Source organism: Garra rufa, chromosome 15 (genome assembly GCF_049309525.1).
Source record: "Garra rufa chromosome 15, GarRuf1.0, whole genome shotgun sequence".
Taxonomy (NCBI): Eukaryota; Metazoa; Chordata; class Actinopteri; order Cypriniformes; family Cyprinidae; genus Garra; species Garra rufa.
The window spans coordinates 524951-552699 of NC_133375.1; the positions used below are offsets into that span (position 1 = coordinate 524951).

A 27749-nucleotide genomic window follows, 5' to 3' on the forward strand; every position below is an offset into this window, starting at 1 on the left:
TTTTTTTTAGAATTATTGACCTAGAGAGTCCAGAGAATTGAACAGACTAAGAGAAAAAACTTATGACTAGTTTGCAAAAGTATATTTTTTACATCTTCTCAATCATTTACCAAACGATTTGATTGACAGAAGTGGTTCTAGAGGCAAAGTTGTTCAGAATGAGGAGGTCTATTGTATTATATGAATTATTGTGCATATGTGTGAAAAGCCCAGCAAAATACAATCGTTTATTCCCATGAAAAATGTGATCTCACCCCCAATGGCCGATTTCTTTCAAACTTCTCACAGTTTCGTTCCGTTTGACCTCTGCTTACCTAATAGGTGTCTAATAGGTGCTCAAATTTTATTGGCCAGTGGAGGGCATGTTTTTTTGAGATATGAAAATGTCCTTGTAGCCACTCATGGGATATTGGAACAAGACCGTGCACATCAATTTTCATGTCTACAGGACAAACGGTTGCATGGTTTTAACCATTTGTATGTTTTTCCCTTCGTATAGAGCCAACAAGTGGCCAAGCTCTGTGACTTTTTTCATGTGTCCTCAGATTCAGGTCTTACATACGTGTTGTGAGTTTGGCAAAGATATTCCATTGTAGATATCGCCGTTGTAGTATAATCAGCCCTGCTGCTTATGAGTGTTTCGGCGTGCCTTTGCGACGGTAAGTACTCTCCAGAGAATCTTTCTGCACTGGTTTAATTCAGATCGGGCAAAAAACCTAGGACTAGTATGCAAAAGTTAAAAAAAAAAAAAAAAAGGGTTTTTAAAAAAATCCGAAATACCTGAAAATTTTGCCAGGTTGATGGCCAAATCCGAGGCATGCCTTTTGTCTGGTTTGAGCCAAGGATTCCAATGCCATAAGACATTTGAGCCTGCAACTACCAGTTTAGGAGTACGATTTTGTACTTTTGATTGCTGTAGTGCCCCCGTCAGGCCGATTGGGACGAGCCTTGGTGACATTGTAGACAATGTGAGTACTACCATCCCTCCAAGTTTCAAGTCTCTACAACTTACAGTTTGGTCTGCACGATCAGTTTTATGTAGAGATTACTGATTCTTGGCCATTCTAACAATTACAATAGGGTTTCAGCACTACACTCTTGAACCCCAAAACATGAATACATGTTTAAATATTTATTAAATATGTACATGTATGTTTGTGCATTTATATATACACAGCACAGGCACATATGTAATTATATAAACACAAACTTTTATTTAGGATGCGATTAATTGTGATTACTCGACAGCACTAGTTCTGTGCAAAAAAAAAAAAATCAGCCTGTCTGCAGTTTTTTTATGCATTGGTCTGAACAGACAAAAATCGCAGACAAATAATTAAATCTTGTTCAACTGAATCTGTTTACTTACTCAAAAGCCCAGAAATGAAAATTATGCATTGAAAATGTGTTATTGTTTAACATGTTTTAGAGTTTATCTGGGGGAAAAAATCCTGTAGGAAACACTGGTTGCATATATATATATATATACAGAACATGCTGCATAGTGTTGTTTAAACATCACAAACACTGGTTTTAATTTGGATGTGTGCAGTATCTGAACAACAGGTCATAGAGTTTTCAATTGGCCATCACTTGGCCAATGTCATTAAGACTCTTATGATTTGACTTCCAGATGTGAATGGAAATGGCAAAGAGTTGTGGATCTTTCAAACAAGGACGAGAAAAAACAAACAACATATAACAAACTCTTTTCAAACCCTTCACACAGGTTTGATTGTTTATACAGAGGTATTTTGAAAGGTCACTTGCAGATTATCTGCAAAGGTCAGGACAACCTTAATGTCTTTAAAATAAATTGCAGGTTTTCCATGCATATTTCTGCTGTTTTCTCCTGTTAAAATCCAGGATTAAAGTAAATCACGCAGCAGAAGTATAGCAGAAAGATGGAAATGCTTTCTGACTCCTACGTGCAGCCTGATGAGGCGTTTGCTTCAACCATTCATGGCAATCAAATTTAATAGTTTACTGCGTCCTAATGACACGTTAATAGTAAGTGGTAATAAAAGAAAAAGAAACTAACCAAGTAAGGAACAAAAATGAGAAAGAAACCATTTAAGTGCTGTATTGCGTCCTTATGACTCCTCACGAGCGACTCGGCCACTACAGACTGAATCACGCTACATTGACTTTGGTCAAATGAACATTATGTATCAGTCTCATGGTGTTTTGATCACGATCTGACCAAAACACTGGACACGCTTTGGTCCTTCTCATAGATGAACAATTAAACAAGGACAGTTCTTGTTATTTGATGTAAAACAAAACCATAACGTCGTTGTCCAGGTCTCTGAACCGTCTCTTGGCCTCCAGGTCCTCACCTGATTAATCTTCCTCTCCTCAAGAACGACTGCGGTCCTCTTGCGTTCCAACCAAAATCTTGCTGTAGAGTTTTTGTTGCTCCTCTTTGAAAGTGTCTTTCACTTTCCCTCGTTTCAACCCACCGTCCCTGAAAAAAAAAAAAATTGTTTCAACTAAATTGTCTTTTTCCAAAAAAATGTAGTCTGGTTACCATTTATTTAGAAAGGTTTTGGTCTTTGTTAGCTGGCCAGGCTGGCAGATCAGCTCAAACCAAGCTCAAGACCAGACATTTTATGTTTATGTCAGTTATGTAACAGCTTATATTATTGTTTTTAATTATTTTTCTTGGGCCTCAACACATGTGTTTAAACTGTAAAAAAAAAAAATCTACATATACATTTACACATACATACATATATATATATATATATATATATATATATATATATACACGTATGTTGTCAGGTTTTGTGAAGTTTTGAGTTTTCATTAGGGCTTTATAGGCTTTTGGGTATATTTAAACAGGCCCCTTTTCTAAATTATCCCATTATAGCTTTCCAAATAATAAATGATTTTTTTGGGATAATTATTGACCTTCAGAGTCCAGAAAATTGTTTTTTACATTTTCTCAATCATTTGACAAATGATTTTATTGACAGCAGTGGTTCTAGAGACAAAGTTGTTCGGAATAAGGAGGTCTATCATATGATATGAATATTGTGTGAATGTTTAAAAAAATACACAATATACATTCATTTACGGCCTTGTAAAATGCAATATTGTCCCCCAGTGGCCAATTTCTCTAAAAATTTTCAGAGAATCTTTCTGTAGCACTTTGGCTCTGATCAGGTGAAAAACCTAGGACTAGTTCGAAAAAGTAGGTTTTTCAAAAAATCCAAAATACCTGTAAATTTCACATAAGACACTTGAGCCTGTGACTAACAGTTTAGGAGTTATAAGCGATTTCATACTTTTTATCACTGTAGCGTTCCTGTCAAGCTGAATGGGGTGAACCTTGGTGACGTTGTAGACGGCGTGAGTACTACCATCCCTCTAAATTTTAAGTCTCTACAACTTACGGTTTGGTCTGCCTGATCAGTTTTACATGGAGATTGCTGATCCTTGGCCATTCTAACAATTACAATCAGGTTTCAGCGCTACGCACTTGAACCCCTAATTACAGCAAAAGACTGTAAAATTGCTGCTGTTAATTGTTTAAAGGTAAACTCTCTTACTCTATACAGTGAGTGAAAACTGTAATAATGTAACTAAATGGACATTTAATGAAATTTAACACTAAAATACTGTTAAATTTAGAGTTTTTGGAAGTGAGAAAGAACATGTCCATAAAGTGACATTACCAGAACTCCCTGTGTAATGGCTCACACTTGATGGTTTTTCATTTAAATTTTTATTTTAAATTTTTTCCGTTATGTACAGTTGAGTACATACACCTAGCAGAATCTGCAAATGTTAACTATTTTACCAAAATAAGAGGGATCATACATAATGCATGTTATTTTTTATTTAGTACTGACCTGAATAAGATATTTCACATAAAAGATGTTTACATACAGTCCACAAGAGAAAATAATAGTTGAATTTATAAAAATGACCCTTTTCAAAAGTTTACATACAATTGATTCTTATACTGTGTTGTTACCAGAATGATCCACAGCTGTTTTTTCGTTTAGTGATAGTTGTTTATCAGTTCCTTATTTGTCCAGAACAATTCTTGTATTTGAACCCTTTCCAACTATGACTATTATTTTGAGATCCATCTTTTCACACTGAGGGACTCTTATGCAACTTTTACAGAAGGCTCAAACACTCACTGATCCTCATCCCATCCTCCATCTTCATTCTAAAGCATCAGTGAGCATTTAAACCTTCTGTAATAGTTGCACATAAGACCCTCAGTTGCCCTCAGTATGAAAAGATGAATCTCAAAATCATACAGTCATTGTTGGAAAGAGCAAATAACATGCATTTTGTAAGATCCCTCTTATTTTGGTAAAATCATTTTGCAAGGTGTATGTAAACTTTTGACCTCAACTGTACATTAAAGGCAGGGTAGGTGATTGGGTTCAAAAACAAAGTCTCTTCACATCCTTATAGCAATCACTCGTATATCGTCTGTGGAAGGCATAGGACCTTAAAATCAGTGGTATTCCAACCAGTCCGAGGACTACGATAAGCTGTTAAACCTGCCAGGCAACGTATGTATTTGCATTCCTCCCCCCACCCTTTTCACGCAGACATGATACGTTTCATCTTATTTTGTTAAATTAATGTTAATTCTTTATTTATTTTTTATTTTGAATCAGTTTTGACAACTGACTTACCACAGCAGGTCCACCAGACCACCTTGTCTGGCAATGGCTGCCTTTACTCTGTTAGCAAACTGCGCTGCATCCTCACCTTCCTACAACGAGACAAAACAGACCTTGACAAAACACCTTGACCTTTGGTTTTCAAATGTATTAAGTGTCTATTTTTATACTTCTTACAATTATTTTCAATGAACAGCATGTTAATTTTTAACTGAAGAAACAGCTATTATTTTTTTTGCCGAAATAGTAAAACAAACTATAAATACATAAAAGAAAAACTTCCAACAATATTCCAGTGATTTTCCAAAGAACTTTTGTAGCATTCAATGTGGGGCGGATTACGTTAGCACAATGATTTACCTATGGTGACCATTTCAGGTATTTTTTGGGACCGAAGCCTTTACATGCGTTAAAAACAATGGTGTATTTGTTTATTTGCATGCCCACATGCAAACACAGATGTCCATTTCCAATCTGTGGTGGGTGGACAAAACTCCAAACCCACACAGGCTCATTTGTGCTTGATTTGTGTATTAAATGCACCCATGCAAAAATGGGATGGGCAGTGCAACTCATTCATACCACAGATTTTACTGCATTTACAGAGGATGCAGACATGTGGGCCTTACCTGACGGCTCATCGGAGGCAGGTACCACACACTGCAGACGATGGCCCAGCTACTCATCATCCTGAGCAGATAATTCACCATCCCAAACTTACTGCTGTTCCAAAAGGCCTCTCCAAACCGAGGGTCATACTAGAAAAACACAAAGGCATGCAAATAAAACACAATGCAACATACACCACCACAATGCTGACGAATCAACAAATCAACAACAGAAAGTCATATTCTTGTTTAGAGGTTTAAAAGTTATATCTAAAACTTCTAACCCTTTAAACAAAACGTACAATACACACATATACACACACACACATATATATACATACATACAGTCAAGCCCGAAATTATTCATACCCCTGGCAAATTCTGACTTAGTTACTTTTATTCAACCAGCAAGTGTTTTTTTTTTTGACCGGAAATGACACAGGCTTCTCCCAAAAGATAATAAGATGTACAAGAGGCATCACTGTGGAAAAAAAAATATATTTCTAAGCTTTTATTTACATTTGAACAAAAAGTGGCATGTCCGAAATTATTCATACCCTTTGCAAACTGTCACAGTCTATGGGAAAATCCAAAGTTCTATACCATTCCAAATAGTCCAAGCTGTTCTAAAGCATCCTAATTACCCTGATTCATTGGGAACAGCTGTTTTAATCAACTCAACAGGTGAAAAACAGAAGCTCTCTGCTGTTGGTTTGTGGACACTCATGGCTAAGACAAAGGAGCTCACTGAGGACCTACGGCTGCGTATTGTGGCTGCTCACAAGTCAGGAAAGGGCTATAAGACCATATCTAAATGTTCTGAAGTTCCAGTGACTACAGTGCAAAGTATTATTAAAAAATACAAGACGTTCCGCACTGTGAAAAATCTAAGAGGACGTGGTCAGATTTTTCGGGGTTATTTTTCAGCCGGAGGACCAGGGAACCTAATCACAGTAAACGCCACCATGAAAAAGGAGCAATACATCAAAATTCTCAACAACAACATCAGGCAGTCTGCAGAGAAACTTGGCCTTGGGCACCAGTGGACATTTCAGCACGACAACGACCCAAAACACACAGCAAAAGTGGTGAAGAAATGGTTAGCAGACAAAACATTAACATCTTGCAGTGGCCCAGCCAGAGTCCTGACTTAAATCTAAAAATCTCACTTAAATCTGTGGAGGGAGCTAAAGATCAGGGTGATGGCAAGGAGACCCTCCAACTTGAAAGAGTTGGAGCTTATTGCTAAAGATGAATGGGCAAAAACACCAGTGGAAACATGCAAAAAGCTGGTCAGCAATTATAGGAAGCGCTTGATTGCTGCAATAGCCAATAAAGGCTTTTCTATTAATTATTGAGAAGGGTATGAATAATTTTGGACATGCCACTTTTTGTTCAAATGTAAATAAAAGATGAGTAATATTTTTTTTCCACAATGATGCCTCTTGTACATCATCTTATTATCTTTTGGGAGAAGCCTGTGTCATTTCCAGTCAAAAAAACTTGCTGGTTGAATAAAATCAACTTTAAGTCAGAATTTCCAGGAGTATGAATAATTTTGGGCTTGACTGTATATATAGCAACATAAAATTCAAGATCTATTCTCTAAAAACAAATATCTTACACAATTTTGCTTCTCAAGTAAACTTGAAGGATGTTAAGATGCTGACAAATACTAATTAGGACATCAACATCCTAATCATCTGCGCTTCATCACTTTTCTTACCATAAGAGGTGATAAAGAAAAAACGAAGATATACTGTAACCTTTAAAAGCAGCTTCACAGCTCAGACTGAGAGTGAAATCATACAGCCTACCAGCTGCAGCATTAAAAACACAAGTGAAGTATTTATAGAGCATGACTGATCATTCAAAACAGTGGATAAGTTTGAAATCAATATGTCCAGTGTGTTTCAAGTGTAAAAGGTATGTGCATGGGAACTTTTCAAAGGGTATTTGCACCTGTAAAGGATCAGTGAAAGAAAAAAGTTATTTCAGTACTCAAAAGAGAACACTGTGGTATTACTAGATATCTTCATTTTTAGAGACTTGATGCCAGGCTGTTGTGGGTGGTTTTAAACATGTTGCTATGCTGTTCTAGGATAACTAGGTGTTTTCTTACTGGACTAAGGCAAAAGAGTCCACCCCCAAGTCCCTAGAGACGGCTCAGGTCTCTCCATCTATGGGATTTTTTGTTTTCGCCTGTTATATCATCCTCCAGCCAAAACTCAAATCAACAAATAGCACACATCAGCTTAATGCGTCTTTACAGTTTTACAGTAAGGGTTCAAAAATGTTAGACCACATTAAAAATCTAATATTTTTTTCTCATTTTGAAAACTTTGAAAATGTTTTAATATTTATAGCAACACATCTACCAAGTTCAAGGGCCAGAAAGGTAGCAAGGACATTGCTAAAATAGCTCATGTGACATAGCGCAGTGGTTCAACCGTAATTTTATGAAGCTATGAGAATACTTTTAAGACCCCGTTTACACTGTCATTAAAATTGCTACAATTTGTACTTCTCCACGGTTTAATGACGTCTTATCTTACCCTTGCTGGCAAAATAAGTGTAAATGCGCACAGGATATTTTAAGGTACAGGCAAAATGGTGGAAAAGTGAAAAATTTCATTTTTCACAAAAATTAGTTTATTAGGCCACCATCTAGCGATTGCAAATGCTCCAAATAGTGATTAGGCATCTAAAAGTTTATTTGTTTATACATTTACTGAAAGGACAACCTTTTCTCTGCTCGCTTCTCGCGCTGACTGTCATCCAAAGTGTGCGTGTAACGCGCTTCCGATGGCGTGCAAACCCAATAAATACACATATGCACAGAATTACAGTATTTTAGTATTCACGCAAACATAATCGCTAAACATAATCCCTTGGGGAACTGTTGGGGAAAAACATCTGATGTTTATTATTATATTTGATTCGTGCATTACAGTATATCTGTACAGTAGTCTGTCTCAATATTAATCAAAGAAAAAAAGGGAATCATTTGCTGCACTTCTTTACACTGCTTTTGTGGTTTTAATCATACATTTATTTTTAATAAACACATTTGGGTATTTGTTTTTCGCACATGAATGCTTTTGTTTAAATGTAAAATGATAAAGGTAATGCATTATTTCTTTCTTTCTAGGCTATTTGTTATACTGTTTTTTTTTTTGCATTTGTTCTTATTTATAACAGCAAAGATAAAATAAAAAATAGCTGCATTGTGATATAATTTTCGCATTGCGTTCTTCTTCTGAGGTAAATTTTGGCTTTATTCCTCAGAGCTCGTCTTCTTCCACAAACGAAAAGTAGCCAAGATGAATATGATCAATGTGTGCGTCTTATGTAGATGTTTCAAATTTGAAAAGTGGAGTCACTCGTAGGCTTGATTACATTAGAAATGAGTTTAGACAGGAAATACTGTAGCTTGCGTTGGTGTCATACGGATAACTTTATCAGAGAATATTTGTTTTCGACGTGACTTGCTTCATTGAAACGTAGACATTTCAAGCTCTCTATACATATATTTCTCATGTCTGTGGTGCACATATTCGCGGAGATTCAGGTTGTTTTATTTATGTGTCTATGAAGAGAGATGATAGATACCGAGACTGCAGAGAGCGCACCGTTTCTTTTCTTTATTTTACAAAATCACATTGTTTTCTTGTTATTATGACTCCACACAAATAAAAGTAGACCCTTTGCAGTTTCTAAATGACTAAATATTTTTTAGTTCGTATCACAGTCATCAGGAAAAAATGAGACAGACAGTACCGACGTGACAACAGTCTTGCCGTAGGATGTTTTTCCATGTCCTTTAACAATGCCCTTACCAGTGATGGGTATAATGGCGTTATAAATAAACAGCGTTACTAACAGCATTACTTTTTTCAGTAACATGCCACGGGTTAAAGCAACCCCAATAACATGATATTTAGCCCCTGGAAGGTGTCTCACATTGTCCCACAGCAACAGTATAGTGTAGATTAGTGTACACTGTTTCATTTACTTGCCATATTTAATATTGGGGCATCCAAGTTATTTGACATATTTTACTTTTTTTTTTTTTTTTAAAGTAACACAATAGTTACTTTCCCTGATAATTAGTTACTTTAACGATGCAACTTGACTATTTGTGAGAAGTAACTAGTAACTATAACTAATTACCTTTAATTAAGTAATGCGCCCAATACTGGCCCTTACTACCTTTCAGGGCCTTGAACTTGTCAATTGTGGTGCTGTCTATACAGGATCAGAAAGCTCTTGGATTTCATCAAAAATATCTTAATTGGTGTTCCAAAGACAAACAAAGGTCTTACGGGTTTGGAACGACACGAGGGTGAGTAATTATTGACAGAATTTTCGCTTTTTGGTGAACTATCCCCAAAAGTGAAGAGGACAAAGCAAATACTAGGACCCTTATTAATGCTATTTTTTTAATTAAACTTTTCATACAAATGCTGGATATGCAATTGGTAAAACAGCAGTATTTTCATTAGTGTTCTCAGACTCCCATGTGTACCATTTTTGTATCATTTATGATCACAACTCAAACATTGCAAGACAAGTTGTGCACTAAAATTTAATACTTAATGTTCCAAGTTTGCTCACATCCCTAAATCAGAGTATTCAATAGGGAAGTGAGATTTTCTGACCTTTATGGCGACGGGGTAGACGGTTGAGCCGATTTCAAAGCTTCCTTTCTTGAACATCATAACTGATGTGTTATTAATGCAGGTACCTGGAGATAATTAATATGATAAACGCATGAAACAAACATTATACCATTGACATCTAGATCACCTCAGTTGTTCTATGTTAGTCACTACACGTTTATATAAGTATATGAATTAGTGAAGACACTGTAAAAGGTCTTTTAAAATTAATCAATCACAAACAAGGAATACAGTATATCCATAACAATTTTTATCTTTCTATGTATGCCTGAAAAACAAGTGTGGTCATTTCACTCTGTGAGAAAATGTTTAACAAATACTGATTTTAAATGATAGATTCCCAGTATTTGTTTCCTACTGTTTAAATTTAGAATGCCTTTCAATTTAAAAATAAATATACTACCGTTCAAAAGTTTGGAGTCAGTAAGTAAAAACATAAATAAATAAATATAAATATATATATATATACACATTGCAATTGCATAAATTAATATTAAACTTTCAAAGAATAAATCAATTATATTAATTTAAACAATTATTATCAATCAAGTATTATATTACTTAAATAACATATACATATATTTTACTGCCTTTGTTTAAATTGTTTAATAGTTAAAATTTTTATAAGACATTATCTTGTGGATCCATCAGTTCACATATATATATATATATATATATATATATACATACATACACACACACACAGCTGTTTGGGATCAGTACAATTTTTTATGTTTTTTTTTAAGAAGTTTCTTATGCTCATCAAGGCTGCCTAGTTGATCAAAAATCTAGAATTTTTTTTTTTTATGTAAAATTACTATAGTTTAAAATGTAATTTATTTTTGTGCTCAAAGCTGAATTTTTGGCATCATTTTTCCAGTCTTCAGTGTCACATGATCCTTCAGAAATCATTCTAATATGCTGATTTCTTATCAGTGCTGGTAACAGTTGTGCTGCTTAATATTTCGTTGGAACCTGTGATATTTTTTTCAGGATTCTTCAGTAAATAAAAAGTTAAAACAAACAGCATTTATTTGAAGTAGAATCTTTTGTAACAACAAACTACCATTTAAAAGTTTGTGGTCAGTAAATTTTTGTTCTTTCTTTTTTTGAAGGAAATTAATGTGTATATTTAAACTGATACTAAAAAAGTAATAGCAAAGACTTATATTGTTAGAAAAGTTTTCTATTTTGAATAAATGCTGTTCTTTTAAACTTTTATTCATCAAAGAATTCTGAAAAAGTATCACAGGTTCCAAAAAAATATTAAGCAACACAACTGTTTACAACATGGATAATAATTCAGCATATTAGAAGAATTTCTGAAGGACCAGGTAACACTGAAGACTGGACTAATGGCTGATGAAAATTTTGCTTGGCACAGGAATAAAGAAAATCTAAAAAAGTTTTTTTTTATATAGTTTTTACTGTATATTTGATCCAATAAATTCAGCCTTGATAAGCATAAGAGACCTCTTTAAAAAAAAACATAAATAATCTTACAGATCCTAAACTTTTTAATGGTAGTGGGTGTAGGAAAAAACATAGTAGTCTCCTATAGTCTCACTTTCTTATTAATTTCAATTTCGGAGAATGAGTTCAGCTCACCTTCTGGGAATATGAGGATGGGTAGTTTGCTTTTGTCTTTTACATGATCACTCAACCTAAAATAAAAACGTATTTAATCAATGACAATAATATTAATAATATGTAAATGAGATACTTTAAATAATACTATTTTTAGAAGAATCCAGCGCTTTTGTTTAAAACCCACAGAAATGACAGCTGTGATGTTGTTACCTTTTAGCCACTAGATGGCGATCTTTGACTTCTGAGCGCTCAAACCAAATGTGTGGACAAGCTTTCACCATAGATTTCTGAATGAGTCCCATCAGACCCCCATGGATCTGACCCACCTTTAACACACACAATTAACCCTTTTAGTGCTTCTTTCTCAAACACACCAACTACATTTCCAGTCAAAACATACAAACACACACTTACCATTGCATAGCATCCGTCACTGGCCAGTATAATGATGTCAATGGGTGACGTGTGGTTGGCGACACAGATGCCTCCATTCTTGGGTTTATTTTCACTGTTCCAGAAAAAGACAAATACAGGAGATCTGAGTAGAGAGTGTAAATACTGGCTGGAAAAGCAGAGCAATCCAAGTTTATGGTAAACAGGCCAAATGTCATCTAATGAAAGTTTATGCGGACATCCAACAGTTTAGTAGAGTCTTCTTCATGCTGTTATGTTGTCACAAAACCCTGAATGTCCTTGTGAAAGGAACTAGTTTGACTGGTCAAGGGAGAGGTCCTTTTTTTCCTTTCTTTATTCTTATAAAGAAAGGAGATAGAGATAGAGAGAGAGAATGCACAAGAGAACAGTGACCTGTAATACCACACATGATCACATTAGGGCGATGCAGGAATGACAAGCTGAGATAATGACAAAGAGGCCATTGGAGGAGTTCAAATTCAGCTGAAGGCTGGCCTGACATTGAAACACCAAGCCCCTGTTAACTCGCTGTTATCGTTCGGGTGTTATGACGTCTGACCCCATTCTGTTTGTGTGTCAGATAACATCAGAATCGAAATGTACCTGATGCACCATTGATACAGAACATTCTAGAGTTAATATTCTCAAACACCAGCTCTCATTTACTGTAACTGAATGGACAAGAGTGACTAGTACATTCTTCAAAATTCATCCTGTTGTGTGCCAAGGAAGATAGTCAGGTTTGAAGAGCTACTTCAGAGAGAACTGTGAGAAAGTGATTGTGAGAATGTGATTTTGAATGCACGATTTAAGTGTGCAGTTACAAGTTTTATTTGAGAGCATGATTGTGAAGGATTTATTGTGATTGTGTGAATATTGTGAATTTTAAGCATGTGTGTGTGATTGATTGAGTGATTGTTAGTCTGTATGTACAGTATGTGATTCAGAATGTGTATTAGTTTGTGTAATTGTGACCGTGTGGCTGCCTGATTGAGAAGGTGTGTGTGATTGTGTGTGAATGTGACTGATTGTTAGTGTCTGATTGTGGGAATTTTGTAATTGTGAATGTGCAAGTGTGTGATTCTGAACATGTTATGCGAGTGTTTCTGTGACTGTGAGCTACTGATCTGGAGAGTATGTATGTGATTGTGTGTGTATGTGTACAGTATATATGAGTGTTTGTATGATGTGAGCACATCATTGTGAGTGTCTATGTGTCATTGTGAGTGTCTATTGTGAGCGTCTGATTGTGATAGTATGCTTGTGATTGTGCATGTGAGTGTTTTTGTGATTGTGAGAATATGTGGGTAATTGTGATTGTATGCAAGCATGTGATGGTGTGCACATCATTGTGAGTGTCTATGTGTGCGATTGTGAGCATCTGATTGTGATAGTATACTTGTGATTTTGTGTGTATGTGAGTGTTTTTGTGATTGTGAGAATATGTGGGTAATTGTGAATGTATGCGAGCATGTGATTGTGAGTATGTATGTGACTGTGAGAGTATGTGTGATTTTGTATGTGACTTTGTATGATTGTGAGAATCCCCTTGTAACGCCTGTTTCACACATACTCCGTCTGCAGTGCGTATGCGTTGCGTATTTTTTTCCGCACCCATGTTAACGGATCAGAGCGTTCACACTGCACGCGGTTGCTGTCCGGTAGTGCGTTCCAGATGCGGTGCGTTTGCAGCAGTGCAGGGATCGTTTCGGCACAGAGTCTATTTTTGCTGTGCTGCATTGCGTTGCATGCGCTGAATTAAAGTGACAGCACATTGTTTGCTGTAAAAATGAACACGGATTGACACGGAAATGTACCAAAACTGCATATAAATGCAGTGTACTGTGTTTCACAGTCAACACGTTGCTTTTTGGCTAGGTTTAAAATAGTGCAGTTTTAAATAAACAAGGCTACATAATAGATGCAATTGTCCAGGTAGAAAAGTTCTTTAAAATATGTTTTTTAATAAAGATTTAATACGAAAGAAAAGCACAGAAAGCCGACTGTTTCTGTCTGTGGTAAGTTTTAATTTAAAATATTTGTGATAGCCTAATTTCAATATGAAAAGGAAGATATAGCCTACCTATGCTGTGTTTAAATGTGTTGCAACTTGCTTGAGCAACTTATACAAATCTAGAAGTCAAGTGCATTGAATAATAGCCTACGTTGTTTATAATACGTTGAGTTTAAACGGAAATATGTCTAGTATTATTGTATTAGCGTACTGTGATAAATGCTGAAAAAGCACGTTTGGATTTGAAATTAAAATAACGGATAAATGGTGTGTTTGTGTTAAACACCCGCGGATCAGGAACGGACTGCAAGCGCGTCCTGTGTGAAAGCAAAACGAGTCCGTGCTGCCTCTGCACCGCATACGTAACGCACACGGACTGCATACACACTGCAGACGGAGTATGTGTGAAACAGGCGTTAGTGATGGTGTGTAATCTCTGTGCGAATTTGAGCATCTGATTGTGACAGTATGCTTGTGACTGTGCATGTGACTGTTTTTGTGATTGTGAGAATGTGTGAGTAATTGTGAATGCATGCATCACAAGCATACTCTCACAATTAGATGCTCACAATCACACGCACAGATCACACACCATCACTCTAACAAGGGGATTCTTAATCATACAAAATCACACATACTCTCAGTCACATACATATTCACAATCACATGCTTGCATACATTCACAATTACCCACATATTCTCATTGTGACGGTCTATATGTAAGCATCTGATTGAGAGAGTATCTGTGTGATTGTGCATGTGAGTGTTTGAGCATGTTATTCTAAGTGTGCATTGTGAGAGTAATTGTGAGTGTTAGTGATTATGCATGTATCTGATAATTTGTTTGATTGTGATTATTACAACTGTGTTTACGTGCATGAATGTGAGTGCTAATGTAAGTGTAAGCATCTGATTGTGAGAGCTTATATGCGTGTTTGTGAACGTGCCATTTCAAATTGCACATTGACCCAAAATGCCAAGGCTCCAGACGGTTGGGGATTTCAGGTAGCAGACAAATGTTTTTTCACACATCTGTGACACTTAAAATATTTTCTTACCTGTGATGGTATGTGATGATAGCAGTCAGCGCTCTTACGCAGATACGGTAACACATCAGGTGCACTTTCTCACTGAGAAAATTTTTCATGCTGCAAACATTAAGATCTGTTATTGGCCTCACAAATATGTTGCTTCAGCACTAGTTTAAGAAAGCAAAACAAATGACAAAAAAATCATATATATTTTATTTAATTGTTTCCTACCTTCCACTGGGCAGAAAACCAATCATGGTGGTGAAGACAACCAATAGGCTCACTCCTGTGATTGCTAATGTTAACCTGATAAACCGAAAACAAGACACTGTAGCTCAAACACTGGAACAATCTTTACAAAATTTTAATTTAAAAGTGCACAGCAAGTTCTGCTTGCATTTTTCTAGATTTGTGAAACATAACTACAGTCGAGCCCGAAATTATTTATACCCCTGGCAAATTCTGACTTGAATTTACTTTTATTCAACCAGCAAGTTCTTTTTGACCGGAAATGACACAGGCTTATCCCAAAACATAATAAGACAAAGTACAAGAGGCATCATTGTGGGGAAAAAAAAAAAAAAAACATTTCTCATCTTTTATTTACATTTGAACAAAAAGTGGTATGTCCAAAATTATTCCTTCCCTTCTTGATAATCAATAGAAAAGCCTTTATTGGCTACTACAGCAATTAAACGCTTCCTATAATTGCTGACCAGCTTTTTGCTTGTCTCCACTGGTATTTTTGCCCATTCCGACCACATCCTCTGAGACTTTTCACAGTGCGGAGTATTATTATTTTTAATAATACTTTGCACTGTAGCCACTGGAACTTCAAAACATTTAGATATGGTCTTATAGCCCTTTCCTGACTTGTGAGTAGCCACAATGCACAGGCACAGGTCCTCAGTGAGCTCCTTTGTCTTAGCCATGAGTGTCCACAAACCAACAGCAGAGAGCTTCTGTTTTTCACCTGTTGAGTTGATTAAAACAGCTGTTCCCAATGAATCAGGGTAATTAAGAACAGCTTGGACTATTTGGAATGGTATAGAACTTTGGATTTCCCCATAGACTGTGACAGTTTGCAAAGGGTATGAATAATTTTGGACATGCCATTTTTTGTTCAAATGTAAATAAAAGCTGAGAAATATTTTTTTCCACAATGATGCCTCTTGTACATCGTCTTATTATCTTCTGGGAGAAGCCTGTGTCATTTCCGGCCAAAACAAAAATGTTGGTTGAATAAAAGTAACTTTAAGTCAGAATTTGCCAGGGGTATGAATAATTTCGGGTTTGACTGTATTCATTTCATATGAATGCATGTAATTTCAATTTTTTTTTATTTTATTTAGCTTTTTTTATTTGTAGAACTTTATTAATTAGCAATAAATTAATGAGTGCACCTTTAATATAAAAAAGTAAATTTTTTAGGACATGAATGACACGAAATAGAGACACTGAAATATGTCACAGGTCAAATATAAACCTATATAGCTATATGATTACAACAGTTCAAAGAACACACGCGCTCCCCACCACACCACAGCTCTGACCCATGCTGCTGAAAAATTTAAGCTGAGCATTTAGGTTTCTGTCCAGGATTCAATTAATCCCACAATACCCAGGTGAGAACATCTGATTAAACAGAGCTCAGAAACCAGGCGCTCTTTCTCATCTCAAATGTGCAAACGAGACGGTGAGTTTCTATTAAAGAATGTGGGTTAAGGCCATGGCCCTGACTGACATTAATCCTACACAAGCTCCATATGGCCCTGAGGGGGCGTCAGAATTAGCCTGTATTTTAAGACGCTAAATTCAGACTCGTGTGCCAGAACAGAGCAAGTGTCTCAGGGAGGACCAGTTAGAATGTCAAATTACAAAGTCAGCCAATCCAAAATAAGAATTGTTATTATTATTATTATTATTATTATTATTATTATTTCCTTTAACACTAATAATAGCCATTGAAAGTAAAAAGCGCTGCTTTCTCTGTTCTGTTATATGACATAGGGACCAGTGTACCAGTGTACTCAACAATGAACCATGTGCTGTATCTTTGCTGGATTGTTTTATCACAGACATGTAAATAAGAGTAACAGCAGCTCCCTCGGCTCCTTTCTTCATGAAGCAACGGTTTCTAATTTGAATACTCCCTTAATTTGCAATGTCCCTTACAAAAAAATATCCCTTGGCGGTGCCAGAAGCTACTTTAAAAAATACCAGTGCACACGGTGTGTGTCAAAAATGTATGGTAGTACCCCACCATGGTAGTGGCCTCATTTTCTTCCTCACCTGAGGGGCAGGAGGAACCCATAACGGATGACAACGCCGAGACCCCACAGCACTGTCAGTCTGGTGCTAATGTGATGGAAGTTATAGTTGCTCCTGGTCAGCAAGTTCCACGAATCAAGCTCCTCTGCCGAGAAACATTTGGTAACCTCATCGTCTACGATGCTTTCAATGCCACGACGGCAAAAGTAGAAGGTGTCTGACATTTCAAACTCTGATGAGGAAGGGGCGGGGCCCGTTGTGGTGGAGGCGGAGGCGGAGCCATCCAACTCTCGGCTGCTGCCGTTGCGCCGAATCTCTTTGAGCTCCTCTTCTAGAGATGTGAGTTCTTTAGCAATGATGCCTGAGAGAAAATAATTTATGCAATATTAAAATCCCTAAGAAATTTGATTTTTAATATACAACTGAATTAAAGGAGAAGTTCACTTCCAGAGCAAAAATATACAGATAATTTACTCCCCTTGTCATCCAATATATTTATGTCTTTCTTGCTTAAGTCGTAAAGAAATAGTTTTTTGAGGAAAACATTTCAGGATTTCTCTTCATATAGTGGACTTCTACGGTGCCCCTGAGTTTGAACTTTCAAAATGCAGTTTAAATGCAGCTTCAGAGGGCTCTAAACAATCCCAGAGGAAGAAGAGTCTTATCTAGTGAAACAATGGGTTATTTTCTATGAACAATTAGGTCAAACTTGTCTAGGTCTTTGTGAACTGTGTATTCCAGTTCATTACAGTTAGGGTGAGTCAAATAACTCCCACCTCATTTTTTTATCCTACAAGTTGCAGAAGTACCAACCCAGTGTTTACAAAGTTAACGTGCAAAGCAAGTAAAACAGCGATGTAGGATGAATTTGAAGTTGGAGGAGAAAATGAGGTGGGAGCTTTTCGACATACCCTAACTATAATGAACTGGAAAACACAGAGTTGATGCAGAGCTAAACAAGATGAGCATTGATGAGCATTCAGTTTATAAATTGTATTTTTTTTTTTTTTTAGAAAATAACCGATCATTTGGTAGATAAGTCCCTTCTTCCTCAGCTGGGATCATTTAGAGCCCTTTGAAGCTGCATTTTGGAAGTTCAAACTCAGGGGCACCATATAAGTCCACTATACGGAGAACATTCCTGAAATGTTTTCCTCAAGAAACATAATTTCTTTATGACTAAATGAAGAAAGACATGAACATCTTGGATGATAAAGGGGTGAGTAAATTATTTGTTCATTTTTGTTCTGGAAGTGAACTTCTCCTTTAACAGAAACGGCTAACAAAAACACCACAGTACATGTCCTGTGAGATCCACTGAGCACTTGAGACACACCAAAACAAGCAGATTAACAAGCAGATGAGCATACAGCAGAAGTAATAAATAATATTCCCACAGGTGTAACAGCACACAGTGTTTACACAGCCGCTAACACACGTACCGTGAAGGCTGTAAGGCTTGTACAGAAGATGGTTCTTCTCCTTGGCTCCTCTTTCCATCCTCACTGTGGCCCACTAGAAAATAATAAAATACATTTGATTTAACGCAATCTTTTAACCACTGCAACATCTTAGTATTGTTTTATCATAACAATTATCTTAATTAAATTGAAAAGATATTATTGTGTCCAGCATTTTCATGTCACTACCGAAACAGTGTATGTTTTAGTCCATTGGCTGAGAAATATTTATGTGTCCCTCAACATGGTGAGTAGATAGGCCTCATCATTTTGAGGTAAATGTGTTTAAAAGTATGAAAAATCTGTGTGTAACTTTAAATAATGTCACTAGCAAACAATTTATTTATTTATATAAACACTTTTTTTGGGAGTTATTCCATAACATTTAGTTTTTATATGTGTGCAACTGTTCAGAACTGTGCTAGCTAACCATGTGCTGATTAGCATCTTTGAGCTATTTTCAAAAGTATCTAAAATTGTCACTACCAAAACAGTCATGACCGAAACATTTCGTGAAGTTTCGGTAGTGACATCTTTGTTTTGTTTTTTTGAGTGTTATCCCATAAAAGTTTTCACTTCCCGAAACTTCACAGAATGTTTCGGTCGTGACTGTTTCGGTAATGACAATTTTATGATAAAACACATAATTCTTTATGTGGTGGAAATACAATTTTAGTACAGTTATGTACATTTTTATGTTTATTTGTATGTTTTAATAGTGTTTTAGTATGCAAGTTAAAATTTTGTGTTGTGATGTAGTCGCTACCAAAACATTCCTGTCTAGGGATGCACCGATCTGGATCGGCCGATCCGCTTGCGCGTTTTGTCAATAAAGCCGGTTCTGTAATCAGCGGTAAATGCCGTCAGGTGCGTGATTTCACGTTGAGTCATATATACTACACACAGCCGTTGTTCACAGACAAGATGCGCAAATCCATGTTCATTATCAGTGTGAATGTGCGCAGCTCGTCGGTAAACAACGGCTGTGTGTAGTATATATGGCTCAACGTGAAATCACGCACCTGATGGCATTTACTGCTGATTACAGAACCGGCTTTACTGACAAAACGCGCAAGCAAGATCGGCCGATCCGGATCGGTGCATCCCTATTCCTGTCACTACCAAAACATGGGATGTTTTGTCAAAAATAAAGTGTACTGAATTATCAACTAAGATGTTATGATGAGACAAATCTGCTATTATTTTAATCTCCAATTTGCTATTTATCAGTTTAGATAGTTTATTAATGCTTCGCAAACCAGCGGAATACACTAACCTGTTTTATATTCCAGTCGCGCAGATGGGGAACGTTGTAACATTGTGTGACAATATGCCCCGCTGTTATTAAACTATGATTTTCTATGACATTAGCGATGCAATTTACACTATTTACTTGTAAGGACTTTTGTTTGTTGTGTATATTTTTTTCATTCGATCAGATAACATTTTAAGCTGTCATATGCTCGTGTTACAATGTGCCCCCTACATGTTACAATGTACCCCACCTAGGGGGCATGTTGTCACGTTTCACCTCCTTCTTTTGAGGTAAATAATGAAAATACACTGTAAATATGAAACAAAGTGATATATTTGTACTAAACAAGTGTGAAAATAATGTGGATAAAAATTGTACTCTTAACCCCAAATGGATTTACGTAAACCGCGAAATTCAAAAAGTGTGCCCCGCTCTCACTTTGAAATCAGTATGATCAACTTTTTGACTTTTACAAAGAAAAATTGGATTCAAAATACAACAACTTGAAATGTTGTTAAAATTGTACTTGTTGCTCTGAGAACTTTTGAACAAAATAGCAAAAAATATATGTACAAGGTAGATGTAAGCAAAATCTTAATGTGTCAATGTAACCCATCTTATTAAATTAGATATTAGTGTGTTTCAGTAGTGAGAAATATTACAAAACTTTCTAAAAAGACAATGAGAATTAACAGGAAAATTACTAGCTTTCAACTCATTTCACTTATGTAGTTTAAAAAAAAAAAAGTGTGCAAGAGCATGATTAAAAAACTCATTCAAAAAAACCATTGACTTTAGCTACAGCAACTTGTTTCCGGGTTTTGGCCTACAACAATATCCCATCCCTCCAGCGCTCTATTACATATCTAATATACAGTCAGACAGTCATTATCGCAAAATAAAACTCTTATACTTCCTCAATGGATTATGTCATAATGGGCCTTAAAATAAAACTGCTGTTTTATGATTTGAAAACTCATCGCAGTGGACTATAGCACAAGCACACATCCATACTGAATGTTCCCTAAGGGAACAACATGCACTTCATTGAAAAGCTGTGGGAGGAGGAATAATGTCAGTATGTTAATCCAGGCATGTGGAGCACACAATGCACACAATTGACTTTACCGAGAATCAAAAAACACTGAAGGGCTGCTATTGACATCAAAATGTACTCAATGTTAGCCTATTATTTGTCTAATTTCTTATCTGTAATAAGAGTACTTTAAAGTTGGGGACAGAATATAGACCCTATATTGTCCCTGAAGCTTATGGTACAGTAAAACTTCGCAATCCTAAATAGCTAAAACTGCAGAGCCGTAGGTGCTACACACAATCAGGAACACCACTTTTTAGCATTTTACTTACAATTTTAGATTTTGGTGGCATTTAGGAAACACTATTATCTATAAGACTTCCTCTTTATTGCTTCCTCATGACTAGGTTGGTCAAGCTGAATGCTGTGTAACATCCAAACAACATGACATTTAACTAGAATTTCTCCTTTATTTCAAGAAAATCTCTTGCTTGGTGTTGGAAATACATTCATTTCCAGAAGTTTCAGGCAGCAGGACGAGTGTCACATGCATGTCTGCTCTTGCAGTGAGAATGCACGACTAGTTACGCAACAGCTTCAGACGGACGTGAGATAATGTTGAAATAAATCAGCCACAGCTGGAGAGGAGCAGCCCCTCATCTCTTCCCTCCATCCACCACGTGTGTCTTTTAACGCTATCTTTGCGATTATAATGTGGGGGAAAACCGTGCCAGTAGAGGAAGCAAATTATGCATTTTCTAGAAACATTAACCTGATGTGATTAACCAGATCCACTTTATTTCACCTGGCCTGTGTTCATATTTAGATCCCAGTAGGTTCTGGACCAATAAAAAATGCAAATTGTGCACTCGACTCCCAACACCATCCACATCTTATCAGACGGCCACAATAATGTAAGAGTATGAATATGTAGAACATGTTAATGTGCTCTAGATGCACTTGGGAAGTTCAGACTACCAAGTGCATGCCATTAAAAAAAAAGGATCAAATGTACCATAATATTACCATTGTTTTTCGGACATGGTACTGTGATAGTACTATTTTCCTGATAATACTGTTTTTTGAACATGTATCATAATAGTAAAATGAAATTATTTTTTGATAAACCTTTGGATACTGGTAATTATGAAATATTTCTAAAAACCCACTTAAAGGATTTGTTCACTTCCAGAATTAAAATGTCCTGCTAATTTACTCAGCTCCATGTTTTCCAAGATATTCATGTCTTTCTTTCTTCAGTCGAAAAGAAATTAAGGTTTTTGAGGAAAACATTCCAGGATTTTTCTCCATATAGTGGACTTTAATGGGGATCATTGGGTTGAAGGCTCAAATTGCAGTTTCAGTTCAGCTTCAATGGGCTCTACACAATCCCAGCCGAGAAATAAGGCTCTTATCTATTGAAACGATCACTCTTTTTCTAAAGAACATTACAATTTATTTACTTTTTAACCACAAATATTCATCTTGCACTAGCTTGACTCCACGCGTTATGTAGTCATGTTTAGAGGTCGGCCGATGTATCGGTTTTGCCGATTAATCGGCAACGATAGTTGATTGGCAGAACTATCGGTTAAGTCAGACACCAATGTTTAATGTCAGGATTGGTATATTTGCATTAGTTTATATCCAGCTTTAACGAAAACAAGATACAATACAGTCACGCATCTCTGAGCAATGGTGTTTCGTTACTGACTTAATCATTTAAGTCAATAATTCAGTGGTCCATTCATAAGGACAAGCTCTTGCTTCATTTTTGAATGAATCAGAAGTCTATACGAATCATCTGAAGGCATGACTCAATGGCTCATTTATTAAGACAATATTAAGTAGATTGTCTTTTTATATATATATATATATATTAGGGATGTAACGGTATCAAAACTTCACGGTACGGTAATACCTCGATATGAATGTCACGGTACGGTATTTATTGAATCATTTACAGGAAAAACAAAACTAATGAAGAAACTCGAAAAAAGTGCCAGAAGTGCTTATTAAACAGTAGGGGTGGGTATCGTTTGAATTTTATCGATTTCGATTCCGATTCCGATTCCACTTATCGATTCCGATTCTTTTCGATTCCCAGTTTCGATTCCGATTTAGTAAAAAAAAAAAAAAAAACAAACACAAAAGTCAAACATTAATATATTAAACATGTTTATTTTCAGTGCTAGCTTGCAACATATTATTTTATTACAGGGGTTCTCAACCTTTTTTATATCAGGGCCCCCTTCTTCTCGGGTCAGTTTTGCAAGGCCCCCCCTATGCCTGACATTTCCTCTAAAGGTGTTTATTTTTTAACCTTTTTTATTAACCTAAACATTAGTTTTGCCTTTTTATTTTTCTCCTGCATGTTATAAAAAAAAAATCAAACAAACTTTAAATTAAAGCTATACTTTTGAATTTAAAAGAAAATCCTCTGCTCTAACTTTTTAACATGAATACACACATACAGATTTAAAGCACCTAAATTATTTAATTCAGACATTCTTCACAACTTCAGAGTACTCTTTCTTAAGTGACTGAATATCTACTGTTTGTATTTATTATAAAATAAACATATAAATGAAAAATACAGTAAATACATTGTAAATCTGTTTATGCTGGTGCTCATATGTGCTTAAACACCACTGACCCTTACAAGATCCACCTCTATGGGTAAGCATTCATTATAAAAAACTCACAGGACATTCATTTTGAAAACTATGCAAATATTTTGAAATTTCACGCAAAAATACTATGGATCAGAGCACCGAAAGCATGAATAGTTTGTGAATCAACAGCGGACTTATGCGTGCCTAATGTACGACTCCGATATACAAGAATGAATACATTAGGCACGCGCGAGTTCGTTACTATTACTCTGGTCATCTTTGTCTTTACATTACCGGGAGGGTTTGTTTCATGCAGCCAAGAGATAAAGTAGATACCTGTCTTCCCGCGGGGGTATAAGTGACTTTTATGTGGGCTTTTGCGGGACGAAATAACATATATTCCTTCTGGAGTGGGCGGGCGCAGGACTAAAATCCGTCCCTTGCAGATCTCTAAGATGAAGTTTGCGTGCAGCGGTAGATTTGTCTTCGGTTTTTACAAAGCGTAGACACACTTTTAAACGCTTACCGTGATCCATCTTTTCGACTGATGTTTACATTACCACGTAAAGTCCTGGCAGATTGCACGCGCGGAAGGTCCTGGCAGATCACTAGATGGAAAAAATGCAACCAGGAATCGAAACGAGGAATCGAAATTTTAATATTATAACAAGTATCCGATTCTTTATCTTAAGTATCCGATTCCAGAATCGGAATCGATTTTCGATTCCCAACCCTATTAAACAGTTTACATGAACACTGAACTTATCAATGGCATACAAATTAGCCATCTATCACTTTGCAACAGGAACTTCAATTTTAATAACAAAAAATTATTAAACCATGTAAAAAAAAAATTAAAGTTTCAATTTAGTATTCTTGAAAACTCAGAAAAAATAAAAATAGCAGCCTACTTATTGCAGCTGGCCCATGTGCTGAATGAGTATTTGAGAACAATCACCTCATTCACTCACACACTCACTTATTCAGACAGAGACAGGTTTTTTTAAGGGAAATTAGCATATTAACATTATCTGGTAAAAGCTGGGATCTCTGGGCATTTACAATGTCCCCTGCAACAGAAAAAACCCTCTCACTTGGGACCAGAGTATGTGAGCGGAGTGGAGCGGCAACAATTTCCCCTCCGCGCTCTGTGCATTTAATAATCACTCCGCTCCAGCTTCCAAGCTAATAACATCAGCATTAAAAGAGTATAATTGCTGCTTTATGCAGTGCAAAGTTTGTAATGAAAATAAAAATACATTTTCGCCAGTTATTTTACTTATGGATCGCTGCATTTCTTACAGATTTCCGCTCATTCGAAATCGGATACCATTACATTTGTTTTAATGCATTAACAGAGTGATTGCGTGTGAATAAGTGCTGTACCTGTTTAAATGATGCTTTCACCTGAAAATATTAATTATCTAGAAAGAACAACCTTGTGAACTATAATTTACCGCTCATATGATGTACATTGCCGTCATCATAGCCTTCACATTATTTCTGATTTGAGTGATCCATCTCTATCAAGCGAAATATGTTTAGCATGTGAATTCCTGCTTAATATGAAGTTATATTAGGGACCGTTGGCATGAATTGTTCTCATGATAGAGCGGTGGTGGAGCGGTCTTGGAGCGAGTTAAAACCACGACGCTCCGACTTTTCAAACATCCGCTCCTCCCTCAGAATCACACCGCTCCACTCCGCTCACATACTCTGATCTGTAGCGACAACAGACCGCAAAGGATGATGGCCACGCCTGGGCTGATGGGAATTGTAGTTCCCGCTACCTCCCGTTCGGAGGAGCGTCTCGCTGCAGCCTGCGGTGGACATCCAACCCCGCCCACATCCAAGTGTGACGCCAGACGCTGCGCCCATGTTCAAACACATCACACATCCAACATATTAAATAGTATTAACACATATTAAAATAGTGATAATATGATTAGCAATGTTCACATTTGTGGACATATCTTTAGAGAATTAGATGAAAATGAAAATATGCTAAGTGTTACTTTTACAATAACAAAACTTACTTGTCCGTCTAAATCTGATCTTGTCTAAGCTATGTCAAAATCGATTATAATAAACGTGAATTTATGTCATTACACAAACAAATAGGGTAGGGTTTAAATGTTTTATTACCAATTACCATTTTCCTAACTTTAATCAACCAAAGCAAGCGTTTTACCGGCTGTTCGAATGTAATTAGTTCCATAAGAAAGGTGACCTAGGTTTAATTTGTATTATTTAATACAAACTGTTTTGTTTACATCCCCGATACAACATACTTCCGCCATTCTTGCACATGCGTACAACATCGGGATTCTTTTTTTTTTTTAAAGAATAATTGGACATTACAAAAATATTGAAATAGAAATCCAGATACACAAAATACAAGCCTAATCTGTTTACAGTAATACAATATGTAATAAGATAAAATTAAAATAATAATAATAATAAAATAAAAAATAAACTAATACCATAGAGAGAAAAAAATAAATAAATAAACGTATAATTAAAAAGTAAATAAATAAACAAAAATTAAATTAAAACCTAGAAACAACTAAACAATAGTTCAAATTTTCTTCCTTTTCCCTTACATATACAAAAACTATATTGTGGAAGCATAACCAGAAAAAAAGTTCTCCGTGAAATGTAACAACAAATGTATTCATTTGTTTTAAAGACTTTTCAAAACTTCTATTTCTGATAAAAGTAAATTACATTTTGGTATGCATTTAGCAAATTTCTGTTTATGAATATAATATTTGCCTTGCAAAATGTAAAAGTTAACAACGTACTCAATCATTTTACTTTTATGAGAATAAGTACAGATAACATCTTTTAAAGAAAGCATATAATTAACATTTCTTTGTAGAAATAGAAAGGTGCTAACATCAGACTAAAAACTAAGAGACAATTCACAATTATAAAACAAATGACACAAGTCTTCCTCATGTGTGTTACAGAAACTGCAGGTATTATCAATGTCCATGAATTTAGAAAGAGCTACTTTACATGGATAAATTTCGTGAAGTATTTTGAAATGCACCGCTTTAAGGCTACCGATGGGGAGGGGAGTCACACGGTGACGCATTGACGTGGGCGTGGTGTCTGACGTCACACATGGATGTGGGCGGGGTTGGATGTCCACCGCAGGCTGCAGCGAGCCCTACTTGCCCGTTCGCTCCATTCGCCTGAGCAAACTTTTCTCAGAAGACCTATCGTTTTATCGAGTCATGCGACCACGGTAGTATCGAAAAAATTTGCTATTGCGGTACGACGGTATTTACAATACCGTTACATCCCTAATATATATATACAGTATATATATAATAACATTATTTATAAACTTTAAAAAAAAAAATGCCATTTCAATTCAGCTTCAAAGGGCTCTGCACGATCCCAGCCAAGGAATAAGGTTCTTATCTAGTGAAACGATTTTCATTTTCTTACAAAAAATATTTATACACCTTTTAACCACCCTTTTTCATATTTTCATATAAAAAAAGAATATTTTAAACACCAAGCTCATAACATTATTTATAGGCTACTGTTGCAGTTTTGCAATGTAAATGCTTTCATTCTACATTTTAGCTTAGGCTTTTGTGTAAATACATCTAAATGGCACTTCCACTTTCTTCTTCAGTGGAAAGATTGGTTTTGTTAAAACCGATTTCGTTGGGAAAATGCCCTTTAAATAGAAAAAAAAAAAAGACTTGGAAATCAATTTAAATATATTTCAGTATGCAGTAACTTTAGTCATATAAAACTTAATTTCCCAGCAACAAAATTTTGAAAATGCCGAGTGGCTAGTAAGTTTGGAAAACCAGCCACAGAGGCTGGTGAGCAAAAAAGTTAATGTCAAGCTCTGCAGACAAAGAACTAACCGTTAACCATTTGTGGTTAAAAAGTATATATGTGACCCTGGACCACAAAACCAGTCTTAAGTCGCTGGGGTATATTTGTAGCAATAGCCAAAAAAAAGATTGTATGGGTCAAATTTATTGATTTTTCTTTTATGCCAAAAATCATTAGGAAATTAAGTAAAGATGTTCCATAAAGATATTTTGTAAAACTCCTACTATAAATATATCAAAATGTAATTTTTCTTCATT

General features: G+C 35.9%; 1 protein-coding gene across 1 annotated transcript; it reads right to left on the reverse strand.

Moving 5' to 3' along the window:
- Positions 1 to 808: 808 nt before the first annotated feature.
- On the reverse strand, positions 809 to 18780 carry LOC141286892 (glycerol-3-phosphate acyltransferase 4-like). The gene is made up of 11 exons (XM_073819006.1): positions 18705 to 18780; positions 17284 to 17623; positions 15223 to 15297; positions 15019 to 15108; positions 11947 to 12040; positions 11743 to 11858; positions 11551 to 11606; positions 9922 to 10007; positions 5282 to 5410; positions 4665 to 4744; positions 809 to 2467 (listed from the first exon to the last, which is right to left on the reverse strand). Exons 1-11 carry the CDS (start codon positions 18760 to 18762, stop codon positions 2359 to 2361), a joined length of 1233 nt encoding a protein of 410 aa, XP_073675107.1. The 5' UTR covers positions 18763 to 18780; the 3' UTR covers positions 809 to 2358.
- Positions 18781 to 27749: the final 8969 nt, after the last annotated feature.

Excerpts from the sequence above, each read along its gene's own strand:
- LOC141286892 (XM_073819006.1), bottom strand. The coding sequence starts at position 18,762 with ATGGAAAGAGGAGCCAAGGAGAAGAACCATCTTCTGTACAAGCCTTAC. Across the intron at positions 15,109-15,222 it reads GGTTTTCTGCCCAGTGGAAG|CATGAAAAATTTTCTCAGTG; the intron begins GTAGGAAACAAT and ends TAATGTTTGCAG. Across the intron at positions 11,607-11,742 it reads CGCCATCTAGTGGCTAAAAG|GTTGAGTGATCATGTAAAAG; the intron begins GTAACAACATCA and ends TTTTTATTTTAG.